The following is a 23,694-nucleotide window of genomic DNA, read 5'->3' on the forward strand; positions in this document are numbered from 1 at the left end:
ACATTTCCTGGCATTTGTTTTCATGCTGCAGTCAGGCAGATAGCCCAAAATTCATTGAAGTGGAATTTGCCATGCTGACTTCATGGTCATTATTCTAAAGCACTAGACCATTGGAATAGCTGCCATAAAACCACTGAAATGACTGTGCCATTGTTCAATTTTATGGTACAGCAGTAAAAGTGTCATCTAAAAGCATAGAACATAGAACAGTACAGCACAGAACAGGCCCTTTGGCCCACGATGTTGTGCCGAGTATACTGGGAGATGACCTTATTACAAATGTAGGCTATGAGTTAAACTTTAGCACTGAGTGAGACAAGACTGCTGAAGCGTTGAGATTTAATTCCCTCAAGTAGATTTTCAAAATGTTGAAGCTCAAATCTGTGATACTGTGACTGAGAAACTTTGATATCTGGTATATTTGAAAAAAAACATACAACATAAATTAATTTATTTTTAATCATTTTCTCCTGCAGACCTAAATGCTTATTATGACTAATATTCCTGGATTCAGAAAAATTAACACAAAGCTTTAACATTTACAATTATTTTGTGAAGAAATATTTTAGATGGTTCAGAATGCAAATACTTCCTCTGAATCGCAGAGCATTAATAACATAAGCTTGCTATTCGAAAAGCATTTTAAAAATTAGACGTTGCACAAAAATGACAATATGAAACTGTATGATGCTGTCAATACATTCAGACTAAATACATCAACATCCTCGATGTTAGTTGACTTCAGTCTGTGGCGATAACTGAATAGCTGTATACTTTATCGGTGGAGGAGGTGGTTTGAATGGTGGTGGTCCGTTCCTGTTGGGAAAATAAATCATAAACCCAATTATTCATTCACCAAATTGACTATTTATTTTTGCTGTAAATATCTTCAATCTGATTTTCGTATTTCCTGAGATGAGATTTTTCGTCTCGTCTCTGGAGCATACTGCTGTAAGCCTTGGCAATAGAAGAAAATCTGCTGGCTATCAGTTTTACTGTGCTATGCACTATGTTAAGTGGCAGAAGTATTCTCACTTCCGCATCATAGTCATGAGTTCAACTCTCATTTTGGAGACTTGAGCACATTATCGAGACTAACATTTATCTGCAGAACTGAAGTAGTGCCGCACAGCTACAGGTGATATTCTTTAGCTGAGATGTTCCATCAAAACTTTTGTGTGGATATAATAGATCCCATAAAGTTAGTCAAAAAGTGCAGGATCTTTCCCATGTCCTAGTAGCCAGTTATCCCTTAACCAACATCACCAGAAACATGCTGATCTAGATTTTGCTCTCAGTGGTGAAGGAATGGCGACTGCTGTTCATCTTACTGACAACAGCTCAGCAATTTTTTATGGGCTTGTCGGTTGGGATTTCTATGAACTTAGTGTCTCTTCCAATTCAGTGTCTTCTACATGGGAATCCGTGGTGTATTGCCATAGGGCAAGGGCAGTGAGGCTTTTATCCTCACTGAGACAAAGGTTTAATTATAATAATGTTGAACAGAGGAATGTGCCCAAGATACAAGGAAAACTCCCGACTCAGTATGAATATCATGGAATCCTTTTTGTGCATCTAAATGTACAGGGATTCAGATTAACATATCACCTGATCGAAACTGCAGTTCTCACTCAGCACTCCACTGGAATGTGAACCTAGAACATGAATTTAAGTCCTAAAGAGGGGTTTGAACTCACAGCTCTGACTGACAGTGTTATCAACTGAGCCATGCTAGATTACTGTAACTTTCTCAAATGTTATACTGTCTTTATATTTTTATTGTGTTTGTCAGAGAACTGTCCAGGAATATTTTGAATAATTAGAACTAAGCTTCTAAAAATCTATGCTTTCAGGAATAACCACTGATTCATATTTTCAGTTAGAGTTATTCACATGATTCAACAGGCAGCCTGTCAAACATTTATCCATCAACACTGAAACAGTTTGTCTGGCCAATTAACTGTAAGAAGTCTCACAACACCAGGTTAAAGTCCAACGGGTTTATTTGGTAGCAAAAGCCACTAGCTTTCAGAGCGCTGCTCCTTCGTCGGGTAAGTGGGAGTTCTGTTATCGGAGCCGGCAGTTTGCGGTGTCGATGGTCATGGTGTGGAGATACTGGCGTTGGGCTGGGGTAAACACAGTAAGAAGTCTCACAACACCAGGTTAAAGTCCAACAGGTTTATTTGGTAGCAAAAGCCACTAGCTTTCGGAGTGCTGCTCCTTCGTCAGGTACAAAGAACAAAGAACAAAGAAAGTTACAGCACAGGAACAGGCCCTTCGGCCCTCCAAACCTGCACCGACCATGCTGCCTGACTTAACTAAAACCCCCTATGCTTCCGGGGACCATATCCCTCTATTCCCATCTCATTCATGTACTTGTCAAGACGCCCCTTAAAAGTCACTACCCAACCCGCTTCCACTACCTCTCCCGGCAACGAGTTCTAGGCACCCAACACCGGCATCTCCACATCATGACCATCGACACTGCAATCTGCCGGCTCCAAGTGGAGAGGATAACAGAACTCCCACTTACCTGACGAAGGAGCAGCGCTCCGAACGCTAGTGGCTATTGCTACCAAATAAACCTGTTGGACTTTAACCTGGTGTTGTGAGACTTCTTACTGTGTTTACCCCAGTCCAACGCCGGCATCTCCACATCATTTAGCTGTGCGCAGATTGGTTACCCCATTTTCCAACTGTACAACAATGACTATATTTAATTTGTAATGCCTTGGTTTTGGGACATTCTGAGGACATGAGGGCATTGTATTAATTCTCCATATATCAAAGTGCTCAGCTTGTTCTCACCTACAAGCCTCCAGTTGGCAACTTCAGAACCACACTCAAATTTCAACCTAATATGAGCAATTTCATTTTGTTTTCACTCAAATATATACACAAGGTAAGAATTTTAGTGACTCTACACAATGGAATTGTCAAGAAGTGCTGATTGCCAATTCATAGGTTCATAGAATCCCTACAGTGCAGAAGGAGGCTTTCTGGCTCATCGAGTCTATGCTGTCTCTCTGAAAAAGCATCCCATCCAGACACACCCCCTGCCTGTCCCCATAACTTAGAGCTTAGAGATGAGGGGCTTAGAGCTTCGAAAGCTTTTGTGGCTTTTGCTACCAAATAAACCTGTTGGACTTTAACCTGGTGTTGTTAAACTTCTTACTGTGTTGTCCCCATAACCCCATACATTTACCATGGCTGATCCACTTAACCTACACATCTTTGGAAAGCAAGGGGCAATTTAGCATGACCAATCCATATTACTTGCAGATCCTTGGATTGTGGGTTTAAATCGGAGCATCCGGAGGAAATGCAGACATGGGGAGAATGTTCAAACTCCACACAGGTGGTCACCCAAGGCCTGGGTCCCTGGCACTGTGAGGCAGCCATGCTAACCATTGAGTTACTGTGCTGTCCTATATTTTTTCAAATTAACAGAAATCACTCAACTCTAGTGAGCACACACTTGAATTAATAACACATCAGCCCAGTGGTCAATTATAAAAATGGAGAATGTTCGAAGCACTCAACTGGTCAAGGTAGTGCCCAGGTGAGAGAAAGTTTGGTTGATGACCTTTCATTTTTTTCTGGAGATGTTGAACGTTCCTTATGAACATACAAATTCGGAGCAGGAGCAGGTCATTTGGCCCCTCGAGTCTTCTCCACCAGTCAATAAGATCATGGTTGATCTGATTGTGGTCTCAACTCCATATTCCTCCTACCCTCGATAACCTTTAACTCCTTTGTTAGTCAAGAATCTGCCTCTATCTTAAAAATATTCATTAATCCTGCATCCACTGCTCTCTGAGGAAGAAAATGCCAAAGATTCACAACCCCTTGAGAGAAAAAACATTCTTCTCATCCCTATATTAAATGGCAGATCCCTTATTTTTAAACCTTTTCCTCGAGTTCCAGTCTGTCCCACAAAGAGAGCATCTACCCTGTCAAGCTCCCCCCCAGGATCATTTATGTCTCAATAAGATTAATAGGAGGGTTGATGAGTAAGTTTGCAGATTATATGAAAATTGGTAGGGTGGTAAATAGCGAGGATGATAACTTTATAATACAGGAAGATATAGATGGGCTGGTGAAGTGGACTGATCAGTGACAAATGGAATTCAATCTGAATAAGTGTGAGGTGATGCACTTGGGCAGTTCAAAGAGGACAATGAAATAAATGATGAACAGCAGGACCCTGGGAAGCACCGAGGATCAGAAAGACCTTGGTGTGCATGTACACTAGTCCCTTAAAGTAGCAGGACAGATGGATAAAGTGATTAAGAAGGCATATGGTATACTGGCCTTTATTAACCACGATGTGGAGATGCCGGCGTTGGACTGGGGTAAACACAGTAAGAGTTTTAACAACACCAGGTTAAAGTCCAACAGGTTTATTTGGTAGCAAATGCCATTAGCTTTCGGAGCGCTGCTCCTTCGTCAGATGGAGTGGATATCTGCTCTCAAACAGGGCATACAGAGACACAAAATCAAGTTACAGAATACTGATTAGAATGCGAATCTCTACAGCCAATCAGGTCTTAAAGATACAGAAAATGTGAGTGGAGGGAGCATTAAGCACAGGTTAAAGAGATGTTTATTGTCTCCAGACAGGACAGCCAGTGAGATTCTGCAAGTCCAGGAGGCAAGCTGTGGGGGTTACTGATAGTGTGACATAAACCCAAGATCCCGGTTTAGGCCGTCCTCATGTGTGCGGAACTTGACGATCAGTAATAATGTTATCAGTAATAATGATATCAGCCATGGTAATAATCAGTAAAGTAAGCTTTATTATCCACGGCATAGGGTTTAAGAGCAAGGAGATTATGCTTGAACTATCTAAAACATTGGTTAGACCACAGCTTGAGTATTGTGTGAAGTTCTAGAATCCACATTATAGGAAGGATAGGACAGAAAAGGGTGTAGAGGAGATTTATCAAGATGTTGCCTGGGCTCAAGAGTTTTAGTTATGAAGAAAGAATGAATAGACTGGGGTTGCTTTCCTCGGAGCCGTGGAGACTGAGGGGGGGCATGATTGAGATGTATAAAATTATGAGGGGCATAGAGTAGAGAGGAACCTTTCCCCCTTGGTGGAGGGATCAATGACCAGGGGACACAGACTTAAGGTAAGGGGCAACAGGTTTAGAGGGGATGTGAGGAAAAACCTTTTCACCCAGAGGGTGGTGGAGGTATGGACCCTCATAACGTTTATGAAGTACTTAGATGTGCATTTGTGATGCCAAGGCATGCAGGGCTATGGGCCACGTACTGAAAAACTGGATTAGAATAGTTGGGTGGTTTGTCTTTGACCGGCACAAACATAATAGACCGAAGGGCCTTTTTTCTGTGATGTTTGCCTCTTGGGGACTTTAACTTTACAAATATTGACTGGAAACGCTATTGTTCGAGTACTTTAGATGGGTCAGTTTTTGTCCAATGTGTGCAGGAGGGATTCCTGACACAGTATGTAGATGGGCCAACTTGAGGCGAGGCCACATTGGATTTGGTACTGGGTAATGAACCAGGCCAGGTGTTAGATTTGGAGTTAGGTGAGCACTTTGGTGATAGTGACCACAATTCGGTTACGTTTACAGGGCAAGTGTTATAGCTGGGGGAAAGGAAATTATGATGCGATTAGGCATGATTTAGGATGCACAGGATGGGGAAGAAATCTGCAGGGGATGGGCACAATTGAAATGTGGAGCTTGTTCAAGGAACAACTACTGCGTGTCCTTGATAAGTATGTACCTGTCAGGCAGGGAGGAAGTGGTCGAGTGAGGGAACCGTGGTTTACTAAAGAAGTTGAATCTCTTGTGAAGAGGAAGAAGGAGACTTATGTGAAGATGAGACATGAAGGCTCAGTTAGGGCGCTTGAGAGTTACAAATTAGCCAGGAAGGACCTAAAGAGAGAGCTAAGAAGAGCCAGGAGGGGACATGAGAAGTCTTTGGCAGGTAGGATCAAGGAAAACCCTAAAGCTTTCTATAGGTATGTCAGGAATAAAAGAATGACGAGGGTAAGATTAGGGCCAGTCAAGGACAGTAGTGGGAAGTTGTGCGTGGAGTCCAAAGAGATAGGAGAGGCGCTAAATGAATATTTTTCATCAGTATTCACACAGGAAAAAGACAATGTTGTCGAAGAGAATACTGAGATACAGGCTATTAGACTAGACGGGATTGAGGTTCATAAGGAGGAGGTGTTAGCAATTCTGGAAAGTGTGAAAATAGATAAATCCCCTGGGTCGGATGGGATTTATCCTAGGATTCTCTGGAAAGCTAGGGAGGAGATTGCAGAGCCTTTGGCTTTGATCTTTATGTTGTCATTGTCTACAGGAATAGTGCCAGAAGACTGGAGGAGAGCAAATGTTGTCCCCTTGTTCAAGAAGGGGAGTAGAGACAACCCTGGTAATTATAGACCAGTGAGCCTTACTTCTGTTGTGGGCAAGGTTTTGGAAAGGATTATAAGAGATAGGATTTATAATCATCTAGAAAGGAACAATTTGATTAGGGATAGTCAATACGGTTTTGTGAAAGGTAGGTCGTGCCTCACAAATCTTATTGAGTACTTTGAGAAGGTGACCAAAGAGGTGGATGAGGGTAAAGCAGTTGATGTGGTGTGTATGGATTTCAGTAAATTGTTTGATAAGGTTCCCCATGGTAGGCTATTGCAGAAAATACAGAGGCATGGGATTCAGGGTGATTTAGCGGTTTGGATCAGGAATTGGCTAGCTGTAAGAAGACAGAGGGTGGTGGTTGATGGGAAATGTTCAGCCTGGGGTTCAGTTGCTAGTGGTGTACCGCAAGGATCTGTTTTGGGGCCACTGCTGTTTGTCATTTTTATAAATGACCTGGATGAGGGCGTAGAAGGCTGGGTTAGTAAATTTGCGGATGACACTAAAGTCGGTGGAGTTGTGGACAGTGCGGAAGGATGTTGCAGGTTACAGAGGGACATAGATAAGCTGCAGAGCTGGGCTGAGAGGTGGCAAATGGAGTTTAATGCGGAAAAGTGTGAGGTGATTCACTTTGGAAGGAGTAACAGGAATACAGAGTACTGGGCTAATGGCAAGATACTTGGTAGTGTGGATGAGCAGAGAGATCTCGGTGTCCATGTGCATGGATCCCTGAAAGTTGGTAACCACGTTGATAGGGCTGTTAAGAAGGCGTACAGTGTGTTAGCTTTTATTGGTAGAGGGATTGAGTTTTGGAGCCATGACGTCATGTTACAGCTGTACAAAACTCTGGTGCGGCCGCACTTGGAGTATTGCGTCCAGTTCTGGTCGCCGCATTATAGGGAGGATGTGGAAGCATTGGAAAGGGTGCAGAGGAAATTCACCAGGATGTTGCCTGGTATGGTGGGAAAGTGTTATGAGGAAAGGCTGAGTGACTTGAGGCTGTTTTCGTTAGAGAGAAGAAGGTTAAGAGGTGACTTAATAGAGGCATACAAGATGATCAGAGGATTAGATAGGGTGAACAGTGAGAGTCTTTTTCCTCGGATGGTGATGGCTAGCATGAGGGGACATAGCTTTAAATTGAGGGGTGATAGATATAGGACAGATGTCAGAGGTAGGTTCTTTACTCAGAGAGTAGTAAGGGCGTGGAATGCCTTGCCTGCAACAGTAGTGGACTCATCAACATTAAGGGCATTTAAAGGGTCATTGGATAAACATATGGATGATATTGGAATAGTGTAGGTTAGATGGGTTTTAGATTGGTTTCACAGGTCGGCGCAACATTGAGGGCCGAAGAGCCTGTACTGCGCTGTAATGTTCTATGTTCTTTGTTCTATGTTCTATAAGTCTATCATCTCTCATGCTGCTAAACTCCAATTAATACAGGCCCAACGTGGCCAACCTTTGCCACAATGGTTTTGTATGAGGAAAGTCATGTCTCACCAACTGGAGTTTTTTTGAAGAGGTGACAAAGATAATTGATGAAGGAACAGCTGTGGATGTAATTTATATGGACTAATTTATATTTGACAAGGTCGCACATGGCAGACTGGTACAAAAACTAAAATCACATGGGATTCGGGCTGGGCTGGCTAGATGGATACAGGACTGGCTTGGTTATAGAATGATGTGGAGATGCCGGCGTTGGACTGGGGTAAACACAGTAAGAAGTTTAACAACACCAGGTTAAAGTCCAACAGGTTTATTTGGTAGCAAAAGCCACACAAGCTTTCGGAGCCTTAAGCCCCTTCTTCAGGTGACTCAAGAAAGGAAAAAGAAAGCAGGTAGCTTGAGGCCAATTAGGTTATTATCTGTGATGGGGAAATTGCTGGAATTTATGATTAAGGAGGTTATGATGGGGCACTTTGCAAAATCTCACTGCAATCAGCCAGAGTCAAAATGAGTTCATGAAGGCGAAAATCATGTTTGACTATTTGTTGAAGTACTTTGAGGAATTAACATGCCAAATGGATAAAGGGGAACCTGTGGATATACAAACAAAAAAGAACAAAGAAAAGTACAGCACAGGAACAGGCTCATTAGCCCTCCAAGCCTGTGCCAATCATGATGCCCTAACGAATCTAAACAAAAACCTTCTGCCCTTACTTGGATTCCTGATCGGTAAGGGAATTAAGGGTTATGGGGATCAGGCGGGTAAGTGGTACTGATCCACGTCAGATCAGCCATGATCTTATTGAATGGCGGGGCAGGCTCGAGGGGCTAGATGGCCTACTCCTGCTCCTATTTCTTACTTGGTTGGTTTCCCTCTCTTCCCTCACTAGTCACGCACTCATCCAAATGCCCCTTAAATGTTGCTAATGTGCCTGCTTCCATATTCTCCTCTGGCAGCCTGTTCCAGGTACCCACCACTCTCTGTGTGAAAAACTTCCCCCACATATCTCCCTTAAATTTTCCCCCTCTCACCATGAACCTGTGCCCCCTTTGTAATTGACACTTCCACCCTTGGAAAAAGCCTCTGACTATCTATCCTGTCTATGCCTCTCATAATTTTATCAACCTCTATCAGGTCTCCCCTCAGCCTCTGATTTTCCAGTGAAAATAATCCTAGTTTATTTAACCTCTCCTCATAGCCAACACCTGAAGAACTCAACTGAAGAAGAGGCTTAAGGCTCCAAAAGCTAGTGGCTTTTGCTACCAAATAAACCTGTTGGACTTTAACCTGGTGTTGTTAAACTTCTTACTTGGTTGTAGAAGACTGAGAGTAGCGGTGGAAGGGTGTTTTTTTAGAATGGAGATCTGTAGCTACTGGTGTTCCGCAGGGATCAGTGCTGGGATCTCTGTTTGTTACATATATAAATAATCCGGAGGAAAATGCATGTGGTCTGATTAGTAAATTTGCAGATGACACAAAGATTGGTGGAGTTGCTGATAGTTCCGGGGATTGTCAGAGGTTACAACAAGATGTAGATAGATTGGAGACTTGGTCACAGAAATGGCAGATGGAGATTAATTCGGACAAATGCGAGGCAATGCATTTTGGAGGATCAAATTTGGGTGTGATTTATATTGTGATGGCAAAGCCCTTAGGAACATTAATATGCAGAAGGATCTGGGCATGTAGGTCCAAAGTTCCCTAAAAGTGGCAACTCAGGTGGCCAAGGTGATTAAGAAAGCATATGGCATTCTTGCCTTCATCAGCCGGGGCATTGAGTGCAGGAGTGGGGAAATAATGTTGTAGCTATTTAAAACCTTGGTTAGGCCGCATTTGGAGTATTGTGTGCCGTTCAGGTCACCACACTACCAGAAGTACATGGAAGCTTTGGAGAGAGTGCAAAGAAGGTTCACCAGGATGTTGCCTGGTCTCGAGGGTGTTGGCTATGAGGAGAGGTTAAATAAACTAGAACCATAGAAACCATAGAACCATAGAAAATTACAGCTCAGAAACAGGTCTTTTGGCCCTTCTTGTCTGTGCCGAACCATTTTATGCCTAGTCCCACTGACCTGCACTTGGACCATATCCCTCCACACCCCTCTCATCCATGAACCCGTCCAAGTTTTTCTTAAATGTTAAATGCATTTACCACTTTATCCAGCAGCTCATTCCACACTCCCACCACTCTCTGCGTGAAGAAGCCCCCCCTAATATTCCCTTTAAACTTTTCTCCTTTCACCCTTAACCCATGCCCTCTGGTTTTTTTCTCCCCTAGCCTCAGCGGAAAAAGCCTGCTCGCATTCACTCTATCTATACCCATCAAAATCTTATACACCTCTATCAATTCTCCCCTCAATCTTCTACGCTGCAGGGAATAAAGTCCCAACCTATTCAATCTCTCTCTGTAACTCAGCTTCTCAAGTCCCGGCAACATCCTTGTGAACCTTCTCTGCACTCTTTCAATCTTATTTACATCCTTCCTGTAACTAGGTGACCAAAACTGTACACAATACTCCAAATTCGGCCTCACCAATGCCTTATATAACCTTACCATAACACTCCAACTTTTATACTCGATACTCCGATTTATAAAGGCCAATGTACCAAAGGCACTCTTTACGACCCTATCCACCTGTGACGTCACTTTTAGGGAACTCTGTACCTGTATTCCCAGATCCCTCTGTTCAACTGCACTCTTCAGAGTCCTACCATTTACCCTGTACGTTCTTCGTTGGTTTGTCCTTCCAAAGTGCAATATCTCACACTTGTCTGCATTAAATTCCATTTGCCATTTTTCAGCCCATTTTTCTAGTTGGTCCAAATCCCTCTGCAAGCTTTGAAAACCTTCCTCACTGTCCTCTACACCTCCAATCTTTGTATCATCAGCAAACGTGCTGATCCAATTGACCACATTATCATCCAGATCATTGATATAGATGACAAACAACAATGGACCCAACACCGATCCCTGCGGCACACCACTAGTCACAGGCCTCCACTCAGAGAAGCAATCCTGCACAACCACTCTCTGGCTTCTTCCATTGAGCCAGTGTCTTATCCAATTTACTACCTCCCCATGTATACCTAGCGACTGAACCTTCCTAACTAACCTCCCATGAGGGACCTTGTCAAAGGCCTTGCTGAAATCCAGGTAGACAACATCCACCACCTTCCCTTCATCCACTTTCCTGGTAACCTCCTCGAAAAACTCTAATAGATTGGTCAAACATGACCTACCACGCACAAAGCCATGTTGACTCTCCCTAATAAGTCCCTGTCTATCCAAATATTTGTAGATCCTATCCCTTATCACACCTTCCAATAACTTGCCCACCACCGACGTCAAACTTACTGGCCGATAATTTCCCGGATTTCTTTTGGAACCTTTTTTAAACAACGGAACAACATGAGCCACCCTCCAATCATCCGGCACCTCCCCCGTGAATACCGAACTAGGATTATTTTCACTGGAAGGACAGAGGCTGAGGGGAGACCTGATAGAGGTTGATAAAATTATGAGAGGCATAGACAGGGTGGATAGTCAGAGGCTTTCTCCAAGAGCGGAAGTGTCAATTACAAAGGGGACTCAGGTTCATGGTGAGAGGGGGAAAATTTAAGGGAGATATGCGGGGGAAGTTTTTCACACAGAAAGTGGTGGGTACCTGGAACAGGCTGCCAGAGGAGAATATGGAAGCAGGCACATTAGCAACATTTAAGGGGCATTTGGATGGGTGCGTGACTAGTGAGGGAAGAGAGGGATACCAACCAAGTAAGGGCAGAAGGTTTTTGTTTAGATTCGTTAGGGCATCATGATTGGCACAGGCTTGGAGGGCTAATGAGCCTGTTCCTGTGCTGTACTTTTCTTTGTTCTTTTTTGTTTGTATATCCACAGGTTCCCCTTTATCCATTCGGCATGTTAATTCCTCAAAGTACTTCAACAAATAGTCAAACATGATTTTCGCCTTCACGAAATGATTTTGACTCTGGCTGATTGCAGTGAGATTTTACAAAGTGCCCCGTCATAATCTCCTTAATCATAAATTCCAGCAATTTCCCCATCACAGATAATAACCTAATTGGCCTCTAGCTTCCTGCTTTCTTTTTCCTTTCTTGAGTCACTTACACTACTTTCCAAACTAATGGGACATTACCAGAGCCTAAGGAATTTTGGAAAGTTCAAACCAATGCATCTACTTTCTCAGAAGCCACTTCTTTTAAGAGCCTCGGATGGAGTCCATCAGCACCAGGGGATCTGTTAGCTTTTATTTCCAATCGTCTTCTCAGCTTCCTTTCCCTGGTGATTGTAATTGCTTAAGTCCCTCCCTTCTTTTCATCTCCTGATTCACAACTACTTCTAGGATGTTATTTGTATTCTTCACAGTGAATACTAAAATTTCTCATTTTATGCCTACTTTACTTGCTCTTTTCCTTTCTAAATACCTACAGAAACTCTTAACATTTTTCTCTTGCACTTTAATTTCTCACTTGTTATTAATCTTTTAGTCAGTCATTGCTGTAATTTATACACCGTCCAATCTTCTGACCTGCCATACATCTTTACAAATTTATTAGCTTTTTCTTTCAATTTGATACTGGCCGGGATTTTCCGCTCCCACTCACATCAGGCAGAAGTGGAAAATATTACAAGAAAGCCAAAGTCACGTTTCACAATAAAGTAAAAGCAGGAAGTGATTGTCCCCTCCCCGCATCAGTGACAGGTCACATTTCTCATTGTACTAAATTAACATATAATTATCAGGCCCATATGTCAAAAAATCCATCCACAGCAGCATGATGTCAGAATGGTGTAAAGCACAACTGGTCGCAGGAGGAATGCACCTGCTGAGCACTACTCGATGAGTGCAGTGCTCAGGGGGAGAAGAGGGTAAGTGCCAGGGCAGTGCCAGCTTGATGCCAGGGGGGGCACCTGGGTGAAGATTGTTTCCTGGTTTGCTAGCTGTTCCGGCCTTTTAAAATGGCGTCACATCCTTGAGTCACTGATTTGATGGTGAGGGCGGGTGAATCAGAGGCCACCTGCCAGCAATATGTTGTGTAACCTGTGACTGGACTGCAATTTTGTTTCTAAGTCCCAGCACATATGGTGGAAAAAGCGATCATTACCATCAATGCCTCAATGTCGCTTTTCCCATCCAACATCGGCCTTTGCTGATATCTGAAACAAGTTCACCCACTACCTTTAACTTCTTCAGTTAGTCATGGATGGTGTGCCCTTACAGTTTTTCCTCCTCACTGGAATGTATCTTTTCTGCCTGTTGTAAACTATCTTCTTAAATTTCTGCCACTGCATCTCTACTGACAGTTATCCCTTAATCTAATTTTTGAATTCACTTTCACCTATTTCAAACTCTGATAATTGCTCTTATTTAAGTTTAAAACACTTGTGTTAAATCCACTCCTCATTCTGTCAAAGGTGAAATTAAATCGTATTCTATGCACTGTTATTAAGGGGTGCTTTCACCAAGAGGTAATTAATTCATCCTGGCTAGAACTTTCCAGCTGTTCACACCAGCGGGATCTTCTGGTCCTGCTAATGGCACACACCTGCTCCAGGTTTCCCAGCGGCAAGAACTGCATTCAACGGGAAACCCTGTTAACAATGGTGGGACCAGAAGAATCTGCCACTGGCCAATGGTGGATCAGATCTGCCATTGTGAAATACACATCGGGTTATGTGGAAAATCCTACCCCCTGTTTCATTGCACATTAGCAGATCTAGGATAACCTGCCTTCCAGTTGATGCTAAAAGATGCTGCTCTCAGAAACCATATGAACTTATCACGCAGGCTGCCTTTTCCAATCTGATTTTCCCAATCTAGATCATAGAGGTTTACAGTATGGAAACAGCCCCTTCGGCCCAACTTGTCCATGCCGCCCTTTTTTTTTAAACCCCAAAGTTAGTCCCAATTGCCTGCATTTGGCCCATATCCCTCTATACCCATCTTACCCATGTAACTGTCTAAACACTTTTTAAAAGACAAAATTGTGCCCACCTCTACTACTACCTTTGGCAGATGTGTAGATTAAAACCACTCACCATTATCACTGTACCTCTCTAACAAGCCTTCATTATGGGTGGGATTCCCTGATCTTGTCTGAGGTTGCTCTGCTGCCAGCGAGAATGGAGAATTTGACACACAGCCAAAACTCCATTCCCTGCCGCAGCCCTAGAAAATCCCAGCCAGGGGTATGGTCAGATGTTTTTTCCATATTTCTTCTAGTATACTGAAGTGTGGCTACTGTTAGGGGATTATAAACCACTTCCACATGTGACTTCTTACCATCTATTTCTCATCTCTACCCAAACTGATTCTACATCTTGACCCCTTGATCTAAAGTCACCTCTCTATTGTACCAATGTCATCCTTAATTACTCCTCCACCTTGGGGCGGCACGGGAGCAAAGTGGTTAGCACTGCTGCTTCACAGCTCCAGGGTCCCGGGTTCGATTCCCGGCTCGGGTCACTGTCTGTGTGGAGTTTGCACATTCTCCCCGTGTCTGCGTGGGTTTCCTCCGGGTGCTCCGGTTTCCTCCCACAGTCCAAAGATGTGCGGGTTAGGTTGATTGGCCAGGTTAAAAAAAAAAGAATTACCCCTTGTCCTGAGATGTGTAGGTTAGAGGGATTAGCAAGTAAATATGTGGGGGTAGGGCCTGGGTGGGATTGTGGTCGGTGCAGACTCGATGGGCCGAATGGCCTCCTTCCGCACTGTAGGGTTTCTATGATTCTATTTCTTCTATGATTTTCCTAGCTACCTAAATGTCATGTAAACTTGAATATTGAGGTCCCAGCCATTGTGTGGGAATGGTTTAATACAAATGCTACATACATTCAGATACATAGTCTTATATTCAGCCTTTTCATTTTTTTTTGTAATCTCTAGCTTTATCTGCTGGTGCACTCTTGGTTCACTATGTCCCTTCCTGCCAAGCTCTGATCATCATTTCCCTTATTCATACCTTGCTCTCTTGTTTGTCTTTTCTATCTGATTCATCACACCTTCCCAAACTTGATTCCTCATCCCCACAAATTGGCTTAAAGCTCTCGCCACCACCCTAGCTGTATGACTTGCAGAACTATTATCCCGGCACTGGTGAAGACCATCGCAACTGCACAACTCTCCTTCTCTCTGCTACTGGTGCCAGTGCCCCATGAACCCAAACCCATTTCTCTCACACCAATCTTTGAATCATGTATTTAGTGCTCTAATCTGACTTATCTGCTCATTGCTAAGATAGTTCCTTGTTCCACTCCTAGGATGGCACGGTGGCACAGTGATTAGCACTGCTGCCTCATAGCGCCAAGGACCAGGGTTCGATTCCCAGCTTGGATCACTGTCTGTGCGGAATTTGCATGTCCTCCCCGTTTCTGCGTGGGTTTCCTCCAGGTGCTCCCCTTTCCTACCACAGTCCAAACATGTACGGATTAGGTTGATTGGCCATGCTAAATTCCCTCTTAGTGTCAGGGTAAATACTTGAGGCTAAGGGATAGGGCCTGGGTGGGACTGTGGTCGGTGCAGACTTGACGGGCCAAATGGCCTCCTTCTGCGCTGTAGGGATTCAATGATTCTATGATACTCAGGTTCCTCCCTGATTTCATACATAAACAGCTGTTGCTTCTGCTTCCTGTTCTAGCCTTGAGCTGGGGAATTTAATTAGCCCATTCAAAGAACAAAGAACAAAGAACAGTACAGCACAGGAAACAGGCCCTTCGGCCCTCCAAGCCTGTGCCGCTCCTTGGTCCAACTAGACCAATCGTTTGTATCCCTCCATTCCCAGGCTGCTCATGTGACTATCCAGGTAAGTCTTAAACGATGTCAGCATGCCTGCCTCCACCACCCTACTTGGCAGCGCATTCCAGGCCCCCACTACCCTCTGTGTAAAAAACATCCCTCTAATATCTGAGTTATACTTCGCCCCTCTCACCTTGAGCCTGTGACCCCTCGTGAACGTCACTTCTGATCTGGGAAAAAGCTTCCCACCGTTCACCCTATCTATCCCCTTCATAATCTTGTACACCTCTATTAGATCTCCCCTCATTCTCCGTCTTTCCAGGGAGAACAACCCCAGTTTACCCAATCTCTCCTCATAGCTAAGACCCTCCATACCAGGCAACATCCTGGTAAACCTTCTCTGCACTCTCTCTAACGCCTCCACGTCCTTCTGGTAGTGCGGCAACCAGAACTGGACGCAGTACTCCAAATGTGGCCTAACCAGTGTTCTATACAGCTGCATCATCAAATTCCAGCTTTTATACTCTATACCCTGTCCTATAAAGGCAAGCATACCATATGCCTTCTTCACCACCTTCTCCACCTGTGTTGCCACCTTCAAGGATTTGTGGACTTGCACAGCTAGGTCCCTCTGTGTTTCTATACTCCTGATGACTCTGCCATTTATTGTATAACTCCTCCCTACATTATTTCTTACTAACAAGCGGTTTATCCACTCCTGACTCATCTTCTCAACCTCACTATCTCCAGGAATTGACTGTACGCTGATTAACTATTGAAAGCCTTATACAGCTAAAGGTTTATAATGAGAGGACATAATCCTGAAAGGTAAGTATTTCTCACTCCGCAGATATTTCATAAGCTGCCAGTACTTGCCAGCATTTTCTGTTTTTATTTCAGATCTACAACACCTGCAATATTTTACTGTTAATAGTTTGTAAGCATGATCAAAATGTAATCAGCATTAATGTGAGGATTGATAAAACAATACATACAGTTTCTTCCTGATTTGCCAGAATCTGATGAAATAGGATAATATGATTGTACAGATCACCAAGATCAGAATGACAGTTACCACCACTGCCACTGGCACAGTATCTTCAGGGTCTGCAAAACACACAATAACATCTTGATCAATATGATTCCAAGCATGGGAATTCATTTTGCAAGAATAAGCTCCAAGTAGTGTCAGAAGAAATAGGAAATTCAAGAGGACAATAGACTTATTTAAAACATTCCCTCCTCATACTAAATTTAATAATGGGATAATTTCAATATCCCAAAGAAGTTACAGCAGGAAATCATGTATATCTTGTGGAAATTCAGGGCCAACATGCTTTACCATTAAGAAAAGGAAGAGAAATTCAGAGTTGGGGGAAGATTTTTCATTTGGTGCTCAAGCATACATTACTTGATTTTCACTTCTCTTGTCCATGTACCTATAAGGACGTTTTTTTTAATGTGTGCTCCTAGAATACAGCTTCACAAGAGAGGAGTGCAATTCTGACATCCAGACACGAGGGTTGCTGTATTCCAACGAAGAGACTCACTACCTCCTTGTCAATGTCAATAGATGGACCATCGACAGAAACAAAAACTGAACTGGACTAACCGTATAAATACGATGGTTCAGAGCAGGTCAAAGGTTCGGAATCCTGCAGCAAGTAATTCACCTCCTGACCACCCTCCCTCCGCCCCCACCAAAGCCTGTCCATCATCTACAAGGCACAAATCAGAAGTGTAGTGGAATATTCTCCACTTGCCTGGATGAATGCACCTCCAACAACACTCAAGAAGTTCGACACCATCAAGCTCACTTGATTGCTACCCCTTCCGCAAACATTCAATCCCTCCACCACTGATGAACTGTGGCAGCAATGTGTACCATCTACAAGACGCACTTCAAGAACTCACCAAGGTTCCTTAGGCAGCATCTTCCAAACCCACTGCCACTACCATCTACCATCTAGGACAGGAGCAGCAGATACATGGGAACATGAACACCTGGAGTGCTTGACAAATTTTCTAGAATTTGTTTGAGGATGTGGCCAGTAGAGTGGACAAGGGTGTATCAGTGGATGTTGTGTATCTGGATTTTCAAAAGGCTTTTGACAAGGTCCCGCACGAGAGATTAGTGAGTAGAATTATTGTGTTGGGGATAATGTATTGATGTGGATAGAGAACTGGTTGGCAGACAGGAAGCAGTGGGAGTAAGGGGGTCCTTTTCAGAGTGGCAGGTAGTGACTAGTGGGGTACTGCAGAGTTCAGTGCTGGGACACCATCTGTTCGCAATATATATCAATGATTTGGACAAAGGAATTGAATGCACTGGGGGGCAGTGTGTGCTGTGAGGAGGATGCTAAGAACAAAGAACAAAGAACAATACAGCACAGGAACAGGCCCTTCGGCTCTCCAAGCCCGTGCCGCTCCCTGGTCCAAACTAGACCATTCTTTTGTATCCTTCCATTCCCACTCCGTTCATATGGCTATCTAGATAAGTCTTAAACGTTCCCAGTGTGTCCGCCTCCACCACCTTGCCTGGCAGCGCATTCCAGGCCCCCACCACCCTCTGTGTAAAATATGTCCTTCTGATATCTGTGGTAAACCTCCCCCCCTTCACCTTGAACCTATGACCCCTCGTGAACATCACCACCGACCTGGGGAAAAGCTTCCCACCGTTCACCCTATCTATGCCTTTCATAATTTCATACACCTCTATTAAGTCTCCCCTCATCCTCCGTCTTTCCAGGGAGAACAACTCCAGTTTACCCAATCTCTCCTCATAACTAAGCCCCTCCATACCAGACAACATCCTGGTAAACCTCCTCTGCACTCTCTCCAAAGCCTCCACGTCCTTCTGGTAGTGTGGCGACCAGAACTAGACGCAGTATTCCAAATGCGGCCGAACCAACGTTCTATACATCTGCAACATCAGACCCCAACTTTTATACTCTATGTCCCATCCTATAAAGGCAAGCATGCCATATGCCTTCTTCACCACCTTCTCCACCTGCGACGTCACCTTCAAGGATCTGTGGACTTGCACACCCAGGTCCCTCTGTGTATCTACACCCTTTATGGTTCTGCCATTTATCGTATAGCTCCTCCCTACATTATTTCTACCAAAATACATCAGTTCGCATTTATCAGGATTGAACTCCATCTGCCATTTCTTTGCCCAAATTTCCAGCCTATCTATATCCTTCTGTAGCTTCTGACAATGCTCCTCACTATCTGCAAGTCCTGCCAATTTTGTGTCGTCCGCAAACTTACTGATCACCCCAGTTACACCTTCTTCCAGATAGTTTATATAAATCACAAACAGCAGAGGTCCCAATACAGAGCCCTGCGGAACACCACTAGTCACAGGCATCCAGCCGGAAAAAGACCCTTCCACTACCACCCTCTGTCTTCTGTGACCAAGCCAGTTCTCCACCCATCTAGCCACCTCCCCCTTTATCCCATGAAATCCAACCTTTTGCACCAACCTACCATGAGGGACTTTGTCAAATGCTTTACTAAAGTCCATATAAACGACTTCCACGGCCCTTCCCTCGTCAACCATTCTAGTCACTTCTTCAAAAAACTCCACCAGGTTAGTAAGGCATGACCTCCCTCTCACAAAACCATGCTGACTATCGTTAATGAGTTTATTCCTTTCTAAATGCGCATACATCCTATGTCTAAGAATCTTCTCCAACAACTTCCCCACCACGGACGTCAAGCTCACCGGCCTATAATTACCCGGGTTATGCTTCCTACCCTTCTTAAATAACGGGACCATATTAGCTATCCTCCATTCCTCTGGGACCTCACCTGCGTCCAGTGACGAGACAAAGATTTGCGTCAGAGGCCCAGCAATTTCATCTCTCGTCTCCCTGAGCAGCCTTGAATAGATTCCATCAGGACCTGGGGATTTGTCAGTCTTTATATTCTCTAACAACCCTAACACTTCCTCCCTTGTAATGGAGATTTTCTCCAACGGTTCAACACTCCCCTCCGAGACACTCCCAGTCAACACATCCCTCTCCTTTGTGAATACCGACGCAAAGTATTCATTTAGGATCTCCCCTACTTCTTTGGGCTCCAAGCATAATTCCCCACTTTTGTCCCTGAGGGGTCCGATTTTTTCCCTGACAACCCTTTTGTTCCTAACGTATGAATAAAATGCCTTGGGATTCTCCTTAATCCTGTCTGCCAAGGACATTTCGTGACCCCTTTTTGCCCTCCTAATTCCCCGTTTGAGTTCTTTCCTACTTTCTTTGTACTCCTCCAGAGCTCCCTCTGTTTTTAGCTGCCTGGACCTAACATACGCCTCTCTTTTCTTTTTGACCAGTCCCTCAATTTCCCTGGTTATCCACGGTTCTCGAATCCTACCCTTCCTATCCTTCTTTTTTACAGGCACATGCCTGTCCTGCAGCCCTAACAACTGTTCCTTAAAAGACTCCCACATGCCAGATGTGGATTTACCCTCAAACAGCCTCTCCCAATCAACAGCTGCCAATTTCTGCCTAATCCCACTAAAATTAGCCTTCCCCCAATCCAACACCTTACCCTTGGGACACCACTCATCCTTTTCCATCACTATCCTAAAGCTAACAGAATTGTGGTCACTATTTGCCACATGTTCCCCTACCAAAACTTTGAAGACCTGACCGGGCTCATTCCCCAGTACTAGGTCCAGTATAGCCCCCTCTCTAGTCGGGCTACCTACATATTGTTCCAAAGAACCCTCCTGTATGCATTTTACAAATTCCTCCCCATTCAGAGTCCCAGCTCTCAGCGATTTCCAGTCTATACCAGGGAAATTGAAGTCTCCCACTACAACAACCCTATTTTTCCTGCACCTATCCAGTATCTCCTGACCTATCCAGTTCTTCCACTTCCCTTGGGCTATTGGGGGGCCTGTAGTATACCCCCAACATAGTGACTGCGCCCTTCCTGTTTCTAAGCTCCACCCAGAGTGACTCGTTACACGACCCCTCTGAATTGTCCTCCCTCTGCACCGCTGTAATATGCTCTCCAACTAATACTGCTACTCCCCCACCTCTTTTGGCCCCTCCTCTGTCTCGCCTAAAACACTTGTACCCCGGAATATTCAGCTGCCAGTCCTGTCCCTCTTTCAACCAAGTCTCTGTCACCGCAACCACATCCAAATTCCTCGTGAGCATTAAGGCCCCAAGTTCGTCTGTCTTACCTGCTACGCTCCTTGCTTTGAAGTCTCAGCACTCCAGACCTCCAGGCCCAGTGAGGTCATCCTCCCCCAGAGTGCTCTTCTTCTTTGTCAGCCTTGTCCCAGCCCCAAGCTCGTCCCCAGCCTCTACACTTGTAGACCTAATATTTTGATCCCCACCCCCCTGCCATACTAGTTTAAACCCCCCCGAACTGCACTAGCAAAACTCCCAGCCAGGATATTCGTGCCCTTCCAACTTAGTTGTGACCTGTCCTCCTTGTACAGGTGCCATCCTCTCCTGAAAACTTCCCATTGATCTAGGAAAATGAAGCCCTCCCTCCTGGACCAGTCCTTTAGCCAAGCATTCAATTGTACTAACTCCCTATTCTTAGCCTCACTGGCACGAGGCATTGGGAGCAGCCCAGAGATTGCCACCCTGGAGGCCCTACGTTTTAGTCTATGTCCCAACTCCCTGAATTGCTCTCGTAGGATCCCCCTGCTCTTCCTATCTACGTCATTTGCACCAATGTGTACAATGACATCCGTTTCTTTATCTTCCCCTTTTAAGATGCCTCCTATCCGCTCGGTGACATCCATTACCCCAGCACCAGGTAGGCAGACTACCATCCTGGAGTCCCGTTCGCCCCCACAGAATCGCCTGTCTGTGCCTCTAACCGACGCATCCCCCACCACTATTGCTCTCCTAACCCCTCTCTTTCCTTTCCGGGCCACAGAGCCTGACTGTGTGCCAGTGACCTGCTCACTGTGGCTTACCCCTGGAGAGTCATCCTCCTCCACACTATCCAAAACAATATACTTGTTTTGGAGTGGGACAACCACAGGTGACCCCTCCACTAATTTCTCACTCCCCTCCCCTCTCACACCTGTCGCCGAGCCCTTCCTATTATGAGAGACAGCCACTGGAGTACTCTCTGGTACGTTACCCTTCTGACCTTTACTCCTCCTAACTGTGACCCACGTGTCTTCCTCCCGATGCCCCGGTGTAACTAGTTGCCTATAACTCATGTCAATTATTGTCTCATTCTCCCTGACTAGACCAAGGTCAGCAATCTGCAGCTCCAGTTCCGTGACGCGGTCCCTCAGGAGCTGCAGTTCCACGTACCTGGCGCAAATGTGAACCTCCGGGAGGCTAGGTGTTTCCAGGAACTCCCACATCCCACACCGGAAGCACCGAACTGGCCTATCACTCATAGTTACCCTTATCCTATATAGGTTTGGATAAAAATAACTTTCCTTGCCTCGCCCTTTCTGCCTAAGCCCTGTGAGCCAAAGCCCTGACAGCTTTCACTCTGCTTCCCACTCACTCCACAGCCCGCTCCCGACGCTGCCCGCTGTATACTGCAGCCTACCTTTTATACTTCACGCGCTTAAAAAACCGTTCCCAGACTCCTTAGCAGCCCACTTCCAGTTATCACTTTAAACTTAAGAAAAATAATACTACAAAAGTAAAGGCCAAAAAAAAAACACTCACACTAACTGACTAATTAAATAAATAAATAATTCAATCAATCTCTCACCAGCACTCCTGCCTCCAATCACTCCCTCTCTGCTTGCTCCAGTGGAACAATGAGGCTTCAGGGTGACTTGGACAGGCTGACTGAGTGGGCAAATACTCGGCAAATGCAATACAATGTGGATAAATGTGAAGTTATCCACTTTGGTGTCGAAAACTGTGGCACGGTGGCACAGTGGTTAGCGCTGCTGCCTCACACTGGTTTCGATTCCCGGCTTGGGTCACTGTGTGGAGTCTGCACGTTCTCTCCATGTCTGCCTGGGTTTCCTCCCACAGTCTGAAAGATGTGCTGGTTAGGTGCATTGGCCATGCTAAATTCTCCCTCAGTGTACCCGAACAGGTGCCGAGTGTGCGACTCGGGGATTTTCACAGTAACTTCATTACAGTGTTAATGTAAACCTACTAATGACACCAATAAAATAAACTTTTAAAAGGAAGTAATTAGCAGAAAGTATAAATTAGAATTCAGTCATATACAGAAAGCAAAATCCAGATTGGGAAAGGTAGTTGGGATTAAAGGAGACATAAAAGAAGCAAATGAAAAAGGGAAAATATCTTTATCTCCCCAAATCTAATTAATCTCCACAACAATGAGACATCACAATTGTAAAACTAAATTTTCAGAATTATAGAAGCTGTTTCACAGTAATCAGACTTTCAGCAAACCATTAAAGTACCATTTACCTCGGAATGCAGCAGTCCTAACCTTTTCTGGCACTTGCAGAGGGGAACTAATGCCCAACGTCAATCTGTTGCAGCCATTTTAGTCCAAGTTTATTGGCAAGGACTATAATAGCACATCCTGTGGAGGATGTTTGCATTTAAATGCACATATGCAGATAGCAGAAGATGCTGGGCAAAATTCTTCCATTTTGATACTGAGTACCATGGTGGGGGCAGGAATGTGGAGTGTTTCCAGCTGGCAGAAAAATACGCCAAATCTTCCAGACTCAAAATCATTAATTATGCACTTGGGTGCTTCATGCTGCATTCAGTGGCAGGACAGGCCTGGATGGCATGCAGTCCATTGTCATATTTGTCATATTGAAAAGGTGTCCAACATCACTGACCTATTGTTGAAGAAAGAAGGGGGACCTGCTCAAAATGAAGGTTGATCTCCAGGAGCACTCTGAGACTGGAGGATGGACCTACTGAGAACAAAGATGGATCTCCAGGAATATTCTGAGGTTGGAAGATGGATTCCTCCAGGACACCTAAAGGAAAATCCACCTGCAGGTGCATCCTGGACCTATTGCTTTGCTATTCCAGGGTTCAAGGTTGTGGGCAGATTCCATCCTGATCACCTGAGGGAGCCCCAGGCATTGTTCCGGTGAGTCTCAACATCTGCACTCCATGTTCCAAATGTGTGGGCCTGTACTCACCCGTGTGCC

The 23,694-nt window shown here is 44.6% G+C and overlaps 1 protein-coding gene across 2 annotated transcripts in view; it reads right to left on the reverse strand.

The window, feature by feature from the left end:
* Positions 1-323: 323 nt before the first annotated feature.
* The window catches only part of LOC144499557 (T-cell surface protein tactile-like), a 186,250-nt gene continuing 162,879 nt past the window's right edge, over positions 324-23,694 (reverse strand). Inside the window, exons 9-10 of one of the 2 annotated variants that reach the window (XM_078221661.1) lie at positions 16,592-16,703; positions 324-816 (exon numbers count right to left, since the gene is read on the reverse strand). In XM_078221661.1, the coding sequence (XP_078077787.1) occupies positions 732-816; positions 16,592-16,703 (197 nt within the window). In that variant the 3' untranslated portion in view covers positions 324-731. The remainder of the gene's footprint in view (positions 817-16,591; positions 16,704-23,694) is intronic. The other variant, XM_078221660.1, reaches the window with a different exon arrangement.

The sequence above is a fragment of the Mustelus asterias genome, chromosome 10 (genome assembly GCF_964213995.1).
Source record: "Mustelus asterias chromosome 10, sMusAst1.hap1.1, whole genome shotgun sequence".
NCBI classification, from domain to species: domain Eukaryota; kingdom Metazoa; phylum Chordata; class Chondrichthyes; order Carcharhiniformes; family Triakidae; genus Mustelus; species Mustelus asterias.